This window comes from Magnolia sinica, chromosome 2, assembly GCF_029962835.1.
Source record: "Magnolia sinica isolate HGM2019 chromosome 2, MsV1, whole genome shotgun sequence".
Classification (NCBI taxonomy): domain Eukaryota; kingdom Viridiplantae; phylum Streptophyta; class Magnoliopsida; order Magnoliales; family Magnoliaceae; genus Magnolia; species Magnolia sinica.
This window is the reverse complement of record NC_080574.1, coordinates 34,898,497-34,917,274: the sequence shown is the minus strand read 5'-3', so window position 1 is coordinate 34,917,274 and position 18,778 is coordinate 34,898,497. Positions and strand designations below refer to the sequence as shown.

General features: G+C 40.3%; 1 protein-coding gene across 1 annotated transcript in view; it reads right to left on the bottom strand.

Annotated features, from left to right (window-relative positions):
- The window catches only part of LOC131236941 (protein CHROMATIN REMODELING 19), a 45,844-nt gene extending 27,482 nt beyond the window's left edge, over nt 1-18,362 (bottom strand). The window contains exons 1-6 of the mRNA XM_058234485.1: nt 17,533-18,362; nt 17,166-17,283; nt 3,535-3,575; nt 3,176-3,426; nt 2,905-3,085; nt 14-199 (exon numbers count right to left, since the gene is read on the bottom strand). Of these exons, the coding sequence (XP_058090468.1) occupies nt 14-199; nt 2,905-3,085; nt 3,176-3,426; nt 3,535-3,575; nt 17,166-17,283; nt 17,533-18,024 (1,269 nt within the window). The 5' untranslated portion in view covers nt 18,025-18,362. The remainder of the gene's footprint in view (nt 1-13; nt 200-2,904; nt 3,086-3,175; nt 3,427-3,534; nt 3,576-17,165; nt 17,284-17,532) is intronic.
- Nucleotides 18,363-18,778: the final 416 nt, after the last annotated feature.

Sequence of the window (18,778 nt, the reverse complement as noted above, 5' to 3'; positions counted from 1 at the left end):
ACATAAGACTTGCCTCTTGTATCTTTGGGACAAGTTGCTGCATCACATCTGATTTTAAACGCCTCAAAATAAATGGTCCCAAAATGGACTTTATACGAGCAATCAAATCTTTATCTTCTCCATTCAATAGCTTTTTCAGGTCCACATCTCCAGTTTCAAAAATATCAGGCATCATGAACTCCAACAATGACCATAACTCCTGCAACATATGCCATTAAATTTATATCAATGGTTCTGTTAACTACTTACAGCTAGTTATGCACAGAAAAGATTGCTGATTAATTTCAGCCATAAATTTCTCATAAACAAATATTTATGGGATAGAAAAGTCAACCCTGTCCAACTAGGAATACCATGTTATGTGTCTCGGGGGGGGGGGGGAGAGTTTCCCACTCCCCTTCATGCATATCCCACCTCATCTAAAGAAATTCACTGATCTGGTGGAAACACACTTCCACTTGCCAAAAGTAACACAGGAATCTCTTATTTTCGAACACCCTTGAAAGGAAATTAAAGTTCATTCCTTTAGTTCTGCGGCCTCGTAAAGATTTGATCACTCAGACATTAGGGTTTTCTCCCTTGCAAGTGCTACCATGGAAAGGTCAGCTATAGGTCTTTGATCATGAGGGTCCACGGCCATGGGTGTCAGTTTGGTATTTGCCTCATGCCTTTGGATCACTCGGAGTGAACCGTTCTTTGCTATAAGGCTTTCGTTGGAGCAAAACTCGAGGACAAGTAGCATTCAACCCGAGCAGGACAAGTGCCAGATTTGGTGGGCCCATGTGGGTGGGCCATCTGAATAGTCAAGTGGATGAGATAAAGGAGTGTCAAAACAGTCCACACTAAAGCAATTGTTGACAGTGTTCAAAATATGGGTATCGTGTTATGTATCGCATCCTTGGGATATTGACAATGTTTTAAATATCGTATTCGCGTAATGTATCACACCCTTGGGATATGGATAAATATCGGTTATCACATGGGATATATCGGTTGTATCGTGTAATGTATCGTTGTTGTTGGAAAACATTGGAACATTGAGAAATTGGTCAAATGTTTCAATGAAACTTCAGGGATTGTTGTAAAAGACATCAATACACACTTAGAAATAAAAACATTACAAAAAAAGTGCACATATTAGGGTTTCCTTTGTTTAGGGTCCTAATATATGTTCTTTCCAACTGAATTGATGCAAGAATATTCAAAGTTTATTTATATAATTTATAAACATAAGAAGACATGTATGGAAACACAAGCAATGTGTTCAAAAGCAAAAGAAGAATCACTAGATCAGGTTACATGTTTAATTGTGTTTGGATACAAAGATTGAAACTGTTTTGCGAGACATTGAGAAAATTTGTTTTTTTCTCTATTTTCGACGACTTGACCCATCTCCCCCCCATCTCAAAATTGAAGTTCCAAATCCATAATTTTTCATGGAAAATATGAAAAATCGTAGATTTGTAACCATTTGACACTGGTTTAACGTGATTTACAACAAAAACATGGATCAAAAATTGAAAATGCTCGTTGGATTGAATAGGTGGCATATATCGGCACCGCCTGTGCATTTCATATCGCACATGTGGGATACAAGATATATCGTGGAATATATCAGCTGATATCGTCGATATTTAAAACACTGGGTGGGATACGAGAAATATCGTGAGATATATCGGCAGATATCATCGATATTTTAAAACACTAGTTGTTGACAATAAACAATATTCCCTTCCAAAGCATGCTTTGAACGGATAAATGAGAAAAGGAAGAGAAGCTTTGGAACTTCCACAATTTATCATGGGGGTGGGTGTCTTTCAAATTAGTTGTTGACTTTTTGAGTGGCTAGAGGGCACTTTGCTTTAATTGTGTGGTTTTGATGGAATCTCGTGTGACCCCAATGTAGTGATTAAATGCACATGCATTCTTGGGAACTAATATGACGTGAATGGGGCTCTATGGGTGGTCCTACATAAGGTCCAAGGGGACAACAAATTTAATCATCAAATTCTCATCTTGAACACAAGGGGAAAAAAATGTTTGTAAGTTTGATTGAGCATTGATCCTCTGTAATGGCCCTTCTAATGGATGTTTATCTATGAAGTGAGATCTTTCTTCTTCCCTCTTCTTGTAAACTAAATGATCCCAATTCTTACAAATTCACTAACGTTGAAATGAAAATAAAACTACTACAAATCCATTCTGTCTAATATACAAAGCAAACAGACCATAAAAGCAAACAAATAAGCCTACAGAAATAAATAATCGTGAAAAAATATTAGCATCCATGTAAAATGACTGAAGGCCACACTAAAACCTACCCCTAGCATAGAGAACTTCAGTGGCCTTTACGGTAGCAAATGTGAAGGCAATTACTAGTATCGAGGACTCCAATCTTCATTTTCGTATGTGATATTTGATTTATAGTATTGCATCTATTTTTTAACCAGTAAGTGGAAAGCAATTTATGTAATTTTCTTCTCTTTATCTGTTGTTTATGTGCTTCCTAGTACAACTTGAATAAGCAAACATATCCTTCCAAACTCTATTGAGTGCAAAGTATCTAACAAATCCAGTTTTGAGAACTCTAATTTTAAAACTTCAACAGGCTGTCTGCAGTTGATCTCAGCTACAAGAGGACATTCATTGCATATATGTTTGTAAACTGTCCTCCATGCATCAAATTTCCAACTTGCCACCACTTTATCATGAGTGTGTAGTCCAATAATTGAAGATATCCATTATGCCCCAACTATGCCTTCCATAGTGTGGACCACTTCGACTCATGACACCCCTGCGGTCGTAATGGCACATTGCATGGAAAAACCACTGCTTCATAAAAACAACTATGCAATGACTTCCATTGTAGTAATTTAAATGAAAGGTCATAACCCAATAGCATACATGTAAGTCATTTTGAAGAGGTGTTCCTGTCAGCATCAGGCGTTGTTGTGCATTTTGTGCAACAGACATTAGGTTCTTCCATCGATAGCTGTTTCTATCCTTTAAAACATGAGCTTCATCCATTATAACACAGCTCCATCGCCAACGCTTCAGCGCCTTACGGTCATCTTTCTGCTGTGCACTGCATGAAGAAATGAAAAATAAAGCAGTCTTACATGCCGACAATTGATGGAACTGAAAATAAAATTGTAAAGAGAGCAATTTCACAAACCTGTGCCGCTCAAAAAGTGAGTAGCAGACTAATAGCACGTTGAATGGAGGTGGAAGACCAGCCTTGCCCAAAGAGCTCAACTCCTTCGAATAGGCTGAACGGCCAGCCCCATGAAATTGGAGGACAGAAAATGATGGGCACCATTTTTTAAGCTCTCTTTCCCAATTCTCTAAAACAGAAGCTGGGCAAACAATTAAGTGGGGACCTGGGTCGTTGTCCAAGTGTTTCAGCAGAGTTAAATATGTGATAGCCTGTCAGAGTAGGAAAGTTATTACAATCATAAGGTCACAATCTAATCCGAGAAATGTAATTTATAATTGCCATCCATGTCATAATCGAGAGTTTGAAGGCCAGAATACCTGAATAGTTTTACCAAGCCCCATCTCATCTGCCAAGATGGCTGGAAGAAAAAAATGCTCGTCAGAGTTGAACAAAAATTCCACGCTGAGAAGGTGAACAAGCAAAAACAATCCATTCTAATAAGTGTTAAATTGTGTTAAAATTAGAACATGCTTGAGAAACCATCAGTCAGTGGTGTGCTGTAAAGGCCGTTATGGGGCCGTAAAGGCCGCTACGTAAAGGTAACAGTGGCAACTGTTACGCATTACGGGGTCGTAAAGGCCGTATCAGCCGTTATGGAAAAAAAATGACCCGTAATTGCCGTTAATGGCACGTTACGTCCCCTATAAAGGTCATAACAGCCCCGTAATTGTCTGTTATGGGGCAGATACAGGTTTTCCATACTTTTTAATCAACATTACAGGGCAAATACAGGTTTTTCGGGATTTTTTTCAATAAAAAAAGATATCGTAATGGCTGTTACGACCCGTATCGTAAAGGTAACGGTGGTGGCCGTTACGGCCAACGTTACCATTACAAAACACTTAGGACTTCAATCTGTTTGCATGTTTCTCAGGAACATTGTAAAACAAGAAAAAAAAAAAAAAAAAAAAAAAAAAAAAGAAAAGAAAAGAAAATGAAAAGCGAAAAACTGTTTGAGGACGTGGATTTCCTGCGAAAGTCTTTCCCTGGAAGTTCTTGCACTGGGATGTCAGGTGGGGCCCAACATGATGTTTGTGAGAAATCCACCCCGTCCATCCGTTTGCGAGATCATTTTAGAACATATGAGGCGGATCCAAAACTCAAGTGAGCCACACAAGAGGAAACAGTGGGGATTCAATGACCACCGTTGAAACATTCGTATGACCACAAAAGTTTTGTATCAAGCTAAGGATTTTTGTGTTTTCACTTCATCCCAGTGGGAATGACCTTGTAAACGGTTTGGATGGCATATAAACATCAAGGTGGAGCCCAAGAAGGTTTCAATGGTACGCATTTCTTTCCCCAAGTTATCCTCTTGTGTGGCCCACTTGAGTTTTGGCGTCTCATTTTTTGTCACTCCCTAAAATGAGCTCACAAAACAGATGGACTTGTTGGATTTCTCACAAGCATCATGGTGGGGCCCACCTAGCATCCCAGCGCGTTTTGCAGGAAACCTGCGTCCGACTGTATAAGGGTGAAATAAAACACCACATCCACAAGCCCTTGACAGAAACACATCACTGCAGCTAAAATGCTGCCAGAATCATCTCAGAGTACATAATAAAAACAATAGAATAGGGAAAATGCAAAAGATGTAAAACAATTGAAGGCTAAAGCAGTGACCATCCGAGGATCAGAATAAAGAATGTACAATTTCATTCTATCTTCAACACATGAAAGGGTACTAATGGCTGTTCTGTTGGGACGCTGCCTTCGAAGGTTTCTAATTGTAACAAGATTCCACACTGATTCTGTTTTCCTTAGGTTACATTTTACTGACGCTATGAAATCCCATAAGAAAGAAAATACTTATGAATCAACAAAAATAATAGTCTATGCATGCAAGAAAGGGATTTCAAGTCTTTCTACTGTTTCAGAATCATGAATAAACAGGGGTAGAAGCACCCATTTATTAATTGGACAGCTACCAACTAGTTTTTACAAAGCTGTAGATGCAGATATGGTTAATAAACTAATGTACGAAAGAATATGCCTTCACATTATTTCTGAAGTAATATGCAACAAAAATGTGGTGAAGATCTCATCATAGTAGTTTTTCCATTGGCAGACACCTAAAAGACCTTTAATTCATGACATATATTGCAGAATTTTATAGGAAGTCTCCGGCATATGTATGGGAATCTTTAAATATAAATATACTAACAAAATAGTGATGAACCAAAAAAATTAAGACTCTTCTGCAGCAACACCAATAGACCAAAAAAAAATGTATATAAAAAGCTCATACAAACATCTCTTACAATATTATATCAGCTACATGAACAATGCAAGTAACAATGTAACCAATAAGAATAGCACAATTTTAGCTTCATCATCATCTAAGCCTTATTCCAACCAATAGGGGTTGGCTACTTGAATTTTGTTCTGCCATTCCCCTCTACCAAGGACCACAACCTTTACACCACCTGAAAACAGGAAGAACAGTGTGTCCCTCAATCCATTGTATCTGAAAATCCAAAGGATGATGCGTCTAGTGAAAGTGTCAAAATCCACGATCATACACACCAAGAGTCCAAGGTTGGATTGATCAAGGAATCCATCAACGGATCAACAGATGGATCAGTTAATGGAACAAGCAACAATCAATCACTAGATTGACAAAAAAGGTGATTAACAACTCTATAATCATATGGGTAAATCCTATGGAGATTGTTAAAGTTGATATGGATGTGTTAGTCCCATCCAGTGTTTTGAATATTGACGATGTTGGCTGATATATCCCACGATATACCATGCATCACAACTGGGCGATGTGAAACCTCAAGGTAGCATATGAAATTCATCATATCACAAAAGATATCGCATGATATTGCAATCTATCACATGATATCACGAACAGTGTTTTCAGTAGCGTTGTAGCGTAGCGTGTAGCATACGCTACGTAGCATACGCAAGTAGCGTAATTCCATGGTAACGTAAGCTACAAGGCATGTAGCATGGCGTAGTGTGTAGCGTGGATAGCGTAAGCTATCTGAAATCTCTCTTTTTTTAAAGTGCTTTTTCTATTGTAGCTTAACACTATTTTAAAATGGTGATGACTTATACCTATGACACATGGGACTACCTTAAACTAATCCGGACCATCCAAATTGTGGTCCATATCATAGATAGAGCACTTAGATCAATCCGGACCATCCAAATTGTGGTCTATATTATGAATTTGTGGTGTTTCAATAAATAATTTTTTTATAAAAAAAAAGTCACACTTAGAGATGTCTGAAAGGCAAAGAGTGAGAGAGATTACATGGAAATAAGTGGTTGATGAACCAGATTCAGAGTCAAGAACTCATAGAAATTAAGCATTTTGTAAATTTTATCATATTTTCTATTATTTTAATTAAACATGTTAAGGATTGTGTAGCTTATGCTACACACTATAGAGGGCTAAACGCCACGCTATTTAAAACACTAATCACGAAATATCGTGAGATATCACAAGCAGTGTTTGAAATATCGATACTATCGGCCGATATTATCGGTATCGCACCACTGCGAGACGATATACTCGCGATAACCTCCGGAAGATACCAAAAAATCCCAAATCCAGATATCGGCCGATATTATCGGCGATATCGCACGATATATCGACAATATCGCGCCATTTCCTCTCCATTATTGTCGGACATCAACGCACGGACAGTCACGGGTAGATTGCAGGGGACTCACAAGTCCCACTGTAGCTAACCACCCACACACACCATAAAAATCGGATCCGAGCAATGGAGAATCAAAAAAAAAAAATTGAATTAGAAAAAAAAGAGAAAGAAATCGAAGGGTACCTGTCGTAGCAGTGATCGGAGGTGAGCCATTCGACAGGTAAGTGCCTTTTTTTCCCATTTTCTTCATCTTCCCTTTTTCTCGGAGATTCCGGCGAGGAATCGGCCGGATCGACTCACCGTTCCGGGCCGAGATTTGAGGGGACGAATCGGACTGCGTTGATGGCGGCATGGAGGTGAAAATGAAGAGGGAAGATGAAAAGAGGGCGGATGGGGAAATCGGGTTGCGTACTGAGTAACGTACGCTCTTATCGTACTGACTAAACTCTGTAGGCCCCGCTGTTAAGCATTTAGTTCATCCATGCCGTCCATCCGTTTTTCCAGATCATTTTATGGGTGGGGCCCAAAAATAAAGTATATCAAAATCTCAAGTAGACCATACCAAAGGAAACAGTGGAAGTATTGATTTCCACCGTTGAAATATTTATAAGGCCCCCAATGATGTTTATTTGTCATCCAAACTGTTCATAATATCACAAAGACATGGATGAATGGAAAAAACAAATATCATCTTGATCTAAAACTTCTGTCGGCCCCCAAGAACTTTTCAACGGTAGACTTCAATTCAAACTGTTTCAGGTGGTGTGGTCCACTTGAGCTTTGGATATGATTAATTTTTTTTCAAAAGACATGAAATTATATGATAAAATGGATGGACGGATTTGATAAAATGTAGGAATGACAGTGGACCCCACAGAGTTTACTCCGTACACAGTGCCCAATCCGCTTCGGCGGATGGAAATAGGCTTGCATACTAGTTACTCAGTAGGCTTTTAGTGTACGGAGTAAACTCAGTTGTGGTCCACCTTGAATGTGTGCGGTTTATCCAATTCGTCCATATGTTTTTTCACATAATTTTATCCGTTGAGCCTAAAATTGAGGCATATACAAAGCTTATGTGAACCATACCACTGGAAACAGTGGGAATAGTGATTTCGACCGTTGAAATCTTTCTAGTGCCCAAAGTGATATTTATTTCTCATCCACCATGTTCATAAGATAAAAAAGACTTGGATGAAGTGAAATAAAAAATATCACGATCCAAAACTTCGGTGGCCCCTAGAAATTTTCAATGGTAAACACTCATTTCACACTCTTTCTGTGGTGTGGTTTATTGATTTTTAGATATAATTTTATTTTTTTGGTATATGAACTGAAATTAACTTTTAAAATGGATGAACGGTGTGGATAAATCACGGTGGATCCCAGAGTTTACTCCGTATGCTTAGCATACTAAGTTACTCAAGACGCAATCCATTTCCCCGCCGATGGGGTAAATGCTTTCCACCGTTGAAACATTTCTCCACTAATTTCTATGGTGGGGTCCACTCGAGCTCGGGCTGAGCCATTTTTTAGCTCATGCTATAAAATGATCTCTTCAAATGTATGAACGGCTGGATCTAAAAATACATCATGGTGGGACCCACGTAACTTGGCTATCATGCCCCGTCACTGACGGGCGGCATTCCTGGATTGCGTACTCAGTACGCTATTATCTTACTGAGTAAACTCTGTTGGGCCCACCGTGATTACACGTGTTTTATCCACGCCGTCCATCCGTTTTTACCTGATCATTTTAGGCGTTGAGCCCTAAATTAAACCATATCCACGACTCAAGTGGGCCACATTACAGGAAACAGTGTTGAATGAACGTTGACCATTAAAAACATTGTGGGAGCCATAAAAGCTTTGGAACAACCTGATATTTATTTTTTCCCTTCATCTGGGTCTTTAGGACCCAATCAACAGATTGGATGTCAAATAAACAGTACAGTGGGCCTTAGGAGGATTTTAATGGTGGATATCCAATCATTATTGTTTTCCTTTTGTGTGGTCCACCTTCAATTTACATCTTATGATTTATTGTATCAATCCCTAAAATGATCCATAGAAATGGATGAACGGAATGGATGAAACAAATACATTATGGTGGGGCCCACAAAGCACCGTCCACCAGCCATGAGGCCGGTGTCAGGGGGAGTAGCCAATGGAAATGGATTGCGTACTGAGTAACTCAGTACCCTTAGCGTACTGAGTAAACTGTGTGGGGTCCACTGTTATTTATTTATTTTATCCACTCCGTTAATCCATGTTAACAGATAATTTTAGGGCTTGATCCCAAAAACGAAGCAAATTAAAATCTCAAGTGGACCACACCACAGGAAACAGTTTGATTGAACATCTACCATTGAAACTTTTTTGGAGGCCAAAGAACTTTTGGATCAAGCTGATGTTTGTGGTTTCTCTTCATCCATGTCTTTGTGATCTTATGAACAGGCTGGATGATAAATAAAAATTGCTTTGGACCCTAGGAAGGTTTCAACGGTGGAAATCATTATTCCACACTGTTTCATGTTTAATGGTCCACTTGAGCTGCAAACCTCTTGAGGGCCACAGAAGTTTTGGATCAAGGTAACATTTATGTTTTCCTTCATCCAAATCTATCTGACCGTATGAACATGTTGGATGGAAAATAAACATCACGGTGGGCCCTAGAAAGTTTTCAACGGTGGAGTCATTGTCACCACTGCTTCCTGTGGTGTGATCCACTGGAGCCTTCGATGTACCTCCTTTTTTTGGCTCATCCCCTAAAATGATCTTTTAAAACGGATGTACAGATTGGATAAAACACATATATCACGGTGGGCCCCACATAACACCTGACAGGACCGTCCGTTTAAACAATTCCATACCCTCGTTGCATGGAAGTGAACACTAAAAAAACAAACACCAGCAACGGCTCCTATTAAGTCAGAAAAGGGCCATTTACGACATGGTCAACGGATAAACCCACATGATGTCTGGTTCAGATCATCTTACACAAGTGCCACGTGTGTTACAAAATCTCGATGCATGAAAATACCGTGCCCCGATAGGCACAGTTAAATCTATAATCTGAAAAATATTACCTTTTTTCTAAGATTTTTTTTTAGGAAAGGTAACCACCATCATGAGATTTCGTAGGTGCTTGTCCAAGTTATAACTTTTAAATGAGAAATAATCAGATACAGCGACTGTACCAGAAATATTGATACATCCATTTATATTCACAAACAGATCTTATCTATAGATTATCTAATCTGTCTACAATGTAGATCACACAACGTTGAACTCATTTTATGCAAAATCAGTACGATCCACTCCTCGAGTAGGACACGTTGGAAAAATGAATTGCAGTCGCAATATGAATCATGTACTGGTGTGGCCCACTCAATGAGATGATTGGTCTGATTTTCATATCACGTGGTCATCATGTCGTGGCCAATTCATGAAAAGAATGAATATTCTACACACGTGATATGTTGGCAGGAAAAGAGTAGCAGTACCTGAACTTCTAATACAGCTATTGTATGTGATTGTTCGTATTTTTTTAATATTTACGCTTGAAAAGGTTCACAAGAAAAGAGAGAATCATGGAACCGGTGTCTATATCATGCTCTGATTTCGTAGCCAATCCGTCTCCTCGCGCACTGACGGGTCGCGTAGCCAGACTGCTCAAGTGACGCACCAAGTTCTGTGGGGCCCACCAAGATGTATGTGTTGTATCTACACCGTCCATACACTTACGTATATCATTTTAAGGCATGAGAAAAGAATGAGTTTGATCCACTGTTTTCTGGGCTTTAGGAAATTTTAATGGTGGACATCACTCTCTCCACTGTGTTCTATGGTGGGGTCCATTTGAGCCTTGGATTTGACTCTCTCCATGTTATAGTACTTCTAGTTGCACTATGATACTTGAATAGTCCAATCTATTGATCTGTACCGTCCATTAGATGCACAATACATGTCATTGAATACCATGTAAAAATCACACCAATCGGGCAAATCTAAGCGTCCAATGCCATGTACATGTGGATGGTGCTCTATGGACTATTCCTTAAAATAATCTAACAAAATGGATGAGTGTCATGGATATACAGCACATGCCCCAAGGTGGGCCCTAACAAGTACTAATATAATATTATTTTACAGATAAAATATGTCGGGAGGAAGAGGAGGTAGGCAACCTGATATAGGGTGGACGTACGGTCGGCCCATTCCCGATAATCGATTCGGGAGTATATGTAATTTGTGTGGTCATGTATCGAGGAGTGGTGGGGTAACCCGCTTAAAGGAGCATTTAGCGGGAGGGTATCGCAATGTTGTGGATTGCCCGAAGTGCCCACAGGATGTGCGAGAACAGATGAGGACCATATTGAAAAAAAATGTGAAGACAAAAGATGAACGACATGCACAGGAGAGGAAGATTAGGGAGGAGTTGGAGCGGCCACCATATGCAAGTGAGGATGATGTAGTGGATCTCGATAATGATGATGATCCCGAATACAGACGTACAATTCAAGAGTCCGTACGGGATCAGTGAGAGAGGGATCAAGATAGGAGGTGGGACATAAGTAGGCCTAGATTTGAGGGGTCTATCCATGAGCGTGGTGGGGGGAGTGGAGCAGGAGGGAGTGGAGCAGGGGGGAGTGGAGCAAGGGAAAGTGTTAAGGGTGGATCAGGGGAGGGTAGTAGGCGGGGAGGAATATGGGGCATGGGCAGGAGTAGCAGCATGCGGGTACCGGATCTACCTTCAGATCCGAGGATGTACAAAGAGGCAGGAGGGACACAAAAGAAAATAAAAGAGATGTTTAGTGGAGGGGATGTGAGGAAAAAAGTTGAAAAATTTATAGCAAAATTTTTTATATACGATCAAATCCCCGCAAATGCCACAGCAAGCCCGCACTTTAAAAATATGATAAGTGAAGTGCAGCGTGGGGGTGAGGGTGTGCAGCCTCCCACACCCGGCCAGATCATGGGAAAATACTTGGATGATGAACATGCAGAAATGAAGACATACGTTGATTCATATCGGCAGTCATGGGAGATGTATGGCTGCACCGTCATGTGTGACGGTTGGACCGGACCGACGAAGATGTCGATTATAAATTTTATGGTCTATTCCAAGGGACGGGCGGTGTTCCTAAAGAGTATAGATGCGAGTAGTAAGATCAAGAATTTTAACTACATTTACAAACTAATGCACAACGTCATGCAAGATGTTGGGAGGAGAAATATTGTGCAGTTTGTTAAGGATAATGGGAGTGCATTTGTTAAGGCAGGGAAGGATATTCAGAGCAAGTATCATATGTATTGGACCCCCTGCGCAGCCCATTGCATCGATCTCATGCTGGAGGCGATCGGGGATAGGCCATCGGTGAAAACTGTAATTACTGATGCACGGCTTATCACAAACTTTGTATACAACCACAGCTGGTTATTAGCCGCAATGCGCGAGAGGTGTGGTGGGGATATAGTGCGCCCCGGAGCGACGCGGTTCGCCACAAATTATATTGCCTTAAATAGCCTTCTCAAACACAAACAGGGGTTACAAGAGCTTTTCGCCTCTCATGATTATGTAGAATGGAAAAAGAGGTTGACAAAAGTAACCTATAGAATTAAGGAGTTGGTGCTGGGAAATTCATTTTGGGATAAAGTGCGTGGTGTTGTGGGTATTATAGAGCCTATTTATGTGGTGTTGAGGATGGTGGATAATGAGACAAATCCGTCGATGGGGTCGTTGTATCCGTCTATACAGCTGATGAAAGAGGCTATCATGGTTAAAGCTCCCAATGCATATAAGTGGGTGCATGCAATAATAGACGATCATTGGGAAAGGACGCTTTCTCACCCACTACATCAGGCCGGTAAGTACCTATATGGATTTTTTTTCCCATATGCAATAATAAATGAGGGTTGTATTGATGTGTATATATTGGTTTTCAGCATATTTCCTAAATCCCAAATACCACTACAGCCGGAACCTCTTCGATGATAATTCATTAAAAAGGGCTGTGCATGAGGTGTACGATCACTTATTCCCCGACTGTCCAAGGAAAGGCACCTTTGGTAGTGAGGTAAATATGTTCCGCACTTGCATTATCCTAATCTTCATCTCAATCATTAAACACTTATTCTAGTTGCTATACACCATCAACAGATTGTTAAATTCCGCGATGCAGTTGGGATGTTTGGGTGTCACCCTGCAGTGAAGTCAAGGAACACCATGATGCCATGTGAGTCACTGTAGTAAACTTAACTTTTATATTATTTTGAAAAATCTAGGATAATGAAAGAATCTTATGATATGCAGGCGAATGGTGGTCCATGTATGGGACTGACTGTGAGGTTTTACAACGACTGGCTGTCCGTGTGCTTGCACAGACGGTGTCCTCGTCACCCTGTGAAAGGAATTGGAGTACATTCTCTCTCATACATACAAATAAACGTAATAGAATAGGGTATGAGAGGCTTCAAAAGCTAGTGTATTGTCACTACAATATGAAATTACGAGAGAGGTTGCTCCGCTCGGAAAGAAGAAGAAAAGCACAGGAAGACCCACTGGACCTGATGACAGTCGGACAGCATGCATATGCTGAGGATGCGGAGGATGACCTAGTTTACCAGTGGGTTAGGTCGGATGACTTAGATACCTCGGATGGGCGACCAGAGCCACATATTGCGACAGAAGCAGAGACACAAGGGATTAATGTTGACAAACATGTGCAGCAGCAGAGGTCTCCTGATGAAGCATTCGACCCATTAACGAGGAGTCCGGAGGGCAGCCCGCGGCAATCACTATCACGCGGGACACGTGGCGGGGAAACATTATCTGACACCGAGACTGAGTCAGAGAGTGATGCAGGAAATGAGTCCGGTGATGATGATGGCGGCGATAAGGGTGATGATGACTTTGATGACAATAAGGATGATGATGATGGTGGTGGTGGTGGCAACGGAGATGGTGGCAACACAGGTGGGAGTCAGGATAAGAGGCCTCTTAGCCCTTTTACCGGGGAGGAAAATTTTGATCATTTCACGCAGGACCCTGACCATGGTTCTCGTCCAAGAGAACCACGACCTCGTCTTGTTTACAATAAAACATACACACGTCAAAAGCTACTGCAGAAAAAGAAGACTCATAAACTTTCAAATTTTGAGGAGGAACTGCTAGCAAAATGCATGAGGGACACAAGCGTTCGTGGCAAGCGAGGTGGCTCTAGATTTGGATCACGGACGAGGGAGGGGAGCTCGAGTTACAGGCCACAACATGAATCTGGATCACAAACACTGGAGAGTAGCTCGAGTTCTGTGCCACAGTATGGGCTTGGATATGGACCTAGTGGATATGCGACGAGTGACTCCAGCAGTTACGACACATCATTTTTCAACCCTGGTCAGGAGTTCACTTCTACATATGGGCAAGGATATGAGCAGCAGTATGGATATGGCCAACAATATGGATACCAAGGAGCTTCATATGTGCCCTTCCCAGATCCATATCAGTTACAGACTGTGACGATTACACAGTACCCACGAATGGGCGTATTGATTCAGTTTGGAGAGGATGAGTACCAGCGTTATGTAAGGGAGTATCTTAACTGATACCACTCTACTATGACTTGGGCACAATATTGTCGAATTGTGGAGCAGCAGTACTATGCCCAGCCCCGTCGAGATGGAGATGATGATTACGAGCCACCACGCAACTCTATGTGGGTCTAGACCACAACTAGTCACCATCATTGATATGTATATTTATCAAATTTTACTTCTTCAGTTCTTATTTTGCTTTTCAATGAATTGGTTGTGTTTTCATACATGACTATGATATATTTATAAATATCATTCATTCAATTTAAATATAGTTGCATTACTTCAGTTAAACACCGCATAACTTAGGACCCTAAACAAAGGAAATTTATTATGTGCATCTTTTTTTTAAGATGTTATGATTTAAAAGTGTGTATTAAGGGCCTTTTTAACAATCCCCAAAGTTCCATTAAAAAATTCAACCTTTTCCCAATGTTTCCCCATGTTTCCCAAAAAGTGCGATAAACTATGCGATACAAACGATATATCCCGTGCGATAACCGATACGTATCTGTATCTCAAGGGTGCGATACATTGTGCGATACCGATATTTCGAACACTGATCACGAGATGTCGCGACCAGTCCCTTTTTGTAAAATTCCGGATATCGCATGGAAATGTGGATAGTCCGGGACTTTCTTCCGAAATTTTGAAAAAAAAAACCCATTATAAATCCCTCTAGCTAGATCTATTATGGATTTTGACCCTATCTGTTGAATCCCTTCGAGGAAAAACACACATTTCGAATCGAATTCAAGATCCAAGCCGATTTAGGGACGTTTTCGATCTAACCCATTTCAGAGTTTTTTTTTTTCAAAATTCCACTCCTAATGTATGCACAACTCTGTGGGTCTAAGCCATAGCTGCACACATCATTCACAAGTTTATTTCTAGTTTCTACTTCTTGTTTTGCTTTTGAATGTATTGCTTTTGTTTCCATACATGTCTTCTTATGTTTGTAAATTATATGAATTGATTTTGAATATACTTGCATCAGTGCAATCAGACAACGCATAAATTAGGATCCTATACAAAAGAAACCTACTATGTGCATTTGTTTTTTGTAATGTTTTGATTTCTAAGTGTATATCGATGTCTTTTTTAACAATCCCTGAAGTTTCATTGAAAAATTCGACCAATTCCCCGATGTTTTCCCATGTTTTCCAACAATTGCGATACATTACGTGATAGTCAATACAACCGATATATCCCATGCGATAACTGATATGTATCGATGTGCCAAGGGTGTGATACATTACGATAATGATACAGAAAACATTGGCCCCATACCAATGAAAAATGGAGTGTGTAGATCAAAAAGTTGTGATGAGAAAGACAACAAGGCACCAATCAAGAGCACGAGAAGAAACCATGACCAAAGCATATGAGGCAAGCAACTCCATTGCCAATAAGAAAGTGGAAGGCAATGACAAAACATGGAGAGCAGACCACCATCCCAGATAGAAGATGCCTATCAGACACATAGGCCTTCACCATCAACTGCCACCAGAGCCAAGAAGGATGCAAAGGCGGAACGTGTACATGAAACGATCTCAATTATCAAACTCAAAGAATAAGTTTTTCCGAAGACAAGGGAAATTGATGCAATCAGATCCTGTAGAAATAGGTTACTCACCACGTGCCACGTGCTACATGCAGTTACAGTACAGCTACAGTGGCATACTATAGTGATGGTACAGTATTGTGCAAATCTCAGCAAGGTTTATCTTGATTCCTAGTGTAGTTTGGAGTTTTAGTATATGAATTTTTCATTTTTGTTTTAGAAAACAGTTTGTTATCAGTAATTCGATATGATTACGAGTATGCTTGCACTAATCAAGGATGGTTTGAGTTTCACTTGGGAAACTATGTTACATCATTCTATAAATTGGCCAGTAGGTCATGCATATGAACAAGATTCTGTGATTTTATGAAATAAGAAATTATTTTCTTTGAATTTAATGCGATGAGATTTTTTTCCAGAGGTGTGATGCCCTAGAAACCATCAATCACTCCACTGACTTTGTGTGGAGCAAATCCACATATTTGTCTTTCTCTACATCATCTTTATGCTTCAAACCTGGTATGCAGAATTCAGTTCTGCAATTAGTTTCAATCTCTTTTGATTCTAATTGCATTAGATTGGCCTAGTTTTGAGGCCCAACAATAAACAGCACATTTGTATTGGCCCTTAGATCAAGGTAAAGGCCAATGTCTCGACCATATAAGTTACACTTCAACATTAAACAAATGTCTTTCCTTCATAATAATAACTATGACCGACAAATAAATGAGTCATTTCGACTAGGTCTAGGCCTAAAATTCCAATAGCCTAAAATTCCAATAGCTTATTCCATCAAATAACCAATTTACAAAACAATCTTCTTAATTTCTCAATCAAATATGTACTTGGTACTTATTTCAATTGAATGTGGTACACTAGCAGCCTACTGATATTGAATTTCAATTTTATTTTTTTTCCAAGCTGCTTCTTGTAGACATAAACACAGTTCCATCACTGAGACAACAAAAACCTTCTTTTTACCACCTTATTCCTCAATGACTCACAAGACAATCTTTCTATTAAAAATTTCATTGCATGAATCAATTACCATCCTAACACTTCATTCACTTGCCAAATAAAGGCAGAAAAGAATGTCACTGAGTATTAGAAGTAGGTTGCAATGAAAACCTCAAACATAGGTATGGAACCGATGGGTAGGCAAAAATGATACCTCCTCCAATATTCTTCCTGTACAACAGAAGAAGAAAGTTCACTCCCACAAGCTGGTATGGTTTGAGAATGGGCTGAAAATCCGATTCTTCAGATGCACAAGCTGCATCAATATCTTCCTATACCACAGATAAAAATAAAAAAATAAACTCATATCAAATCCAACTAAGAAGACTGACTTTGGCACGAGAATTTATCAGATCAAACAACCCAACCATCGAATCAAATTCAACCATCCATTTGCAATCTATCGATAAGACAGTCAGGGTCGTCTGATTCGAGCAATTTTCAGCCATGTGCAATCCAAGTTATAGTCCATTAGTCAGGTGGTCCAGATTTACCAACATAAAGCCCAAACTTCCATATACCTGCGTCACAATCCTTGCCGAAGAAGTTTCAACTTCGGCATACCTATCACACGATGCCGGGACCACCGAAGAACCATATAGCTCTCGACGCAACGATGCTGAAATCTTTGCACATTTCTGCAATGCTTTACCCACAACATCTTCATCATCTACTTCTTCTTCCTCTTCTTCTTCCTCGTATTCTTCATCAGAAGTTGGAATCTCAAACACTTCTGAATAATCCTCGTCACTGTCCTCGTCCACAACGAAACGGCGGGCCCGGTTCCCCTGCGGCCGAACCTCCGTCACCTCCACATCATCATCCTCCAAATTCTCCTCATTCATATCGAGAAGCTCAGCGCTGCCGTTCCGATCTGAATTCTCGCGGATCTTGGACCGGTAAGCAAAGGACTCAATCGGCGGTGGGGATTTGTCCTTTTTGAGGGCCCTGGAGAGCTTGAAGGTGTGGTCCTCCCACTCCTCGTCGGAGATTTCTTCGAAAACGCGCTTCATCTCATCTTCCGCTGATGGCGATATGTCGTGGACGAGAAATTCGCGTTTTTTACTCAAGAGAGAAGAAATAGAAGAAAAACCCTAGAGAAACGATAGGGTTAGTGATATAAAGTAAGAAAAGGGAGAGGATGATTTCTGAGAGGAAAGAGAATTTGAGTAGTTCGAGAAACGGGAAAATTGCTGAGGAAAGGACTGAGAACGCGAGATTTCGGGAGTGGAAAGAGTGTTAGAAAATGGCGGTTCAGAGAAGAGAGAGAACCGCCATTTTTTTTCGGAGCGGGGTTTTCCTTCGGCGTAGAAAATGGGGAAGGCGCTAAAAGAGAATCTAGTTTTCGTTACAATACGCGCAGTGCGCATGACGCATCCTATGAAGTCCTTAGTTTACCACACCTTGAGGAAACCTTTGATACTCTGGCGTGGTATGATGGATGATACGCAGGCACTTGGAATTTGCATGCAATAAATCAATTTAAAGTTTCCAAACTATGGGGCTTAGATTAGATGTATCATGACAAAAAATAATGCTTATTTGATCATCTGGTTATTGAATCGGACATTTACTAGACGTACAATTGTACACAAGCAACAAAAGCTCGGTAAATCGCTCGACTCTGTTCGAAAAAGTTCGACTCGATTTGGATCGAAATTCTATTCAAACAAAGTCAAGCTATTTATTGGAAGCTTGGAACATTTTGAGTACAGTCCGAGCTGGACCTAGCTCGACTTGAATACTGTTAGAACTCGACTCGACTCG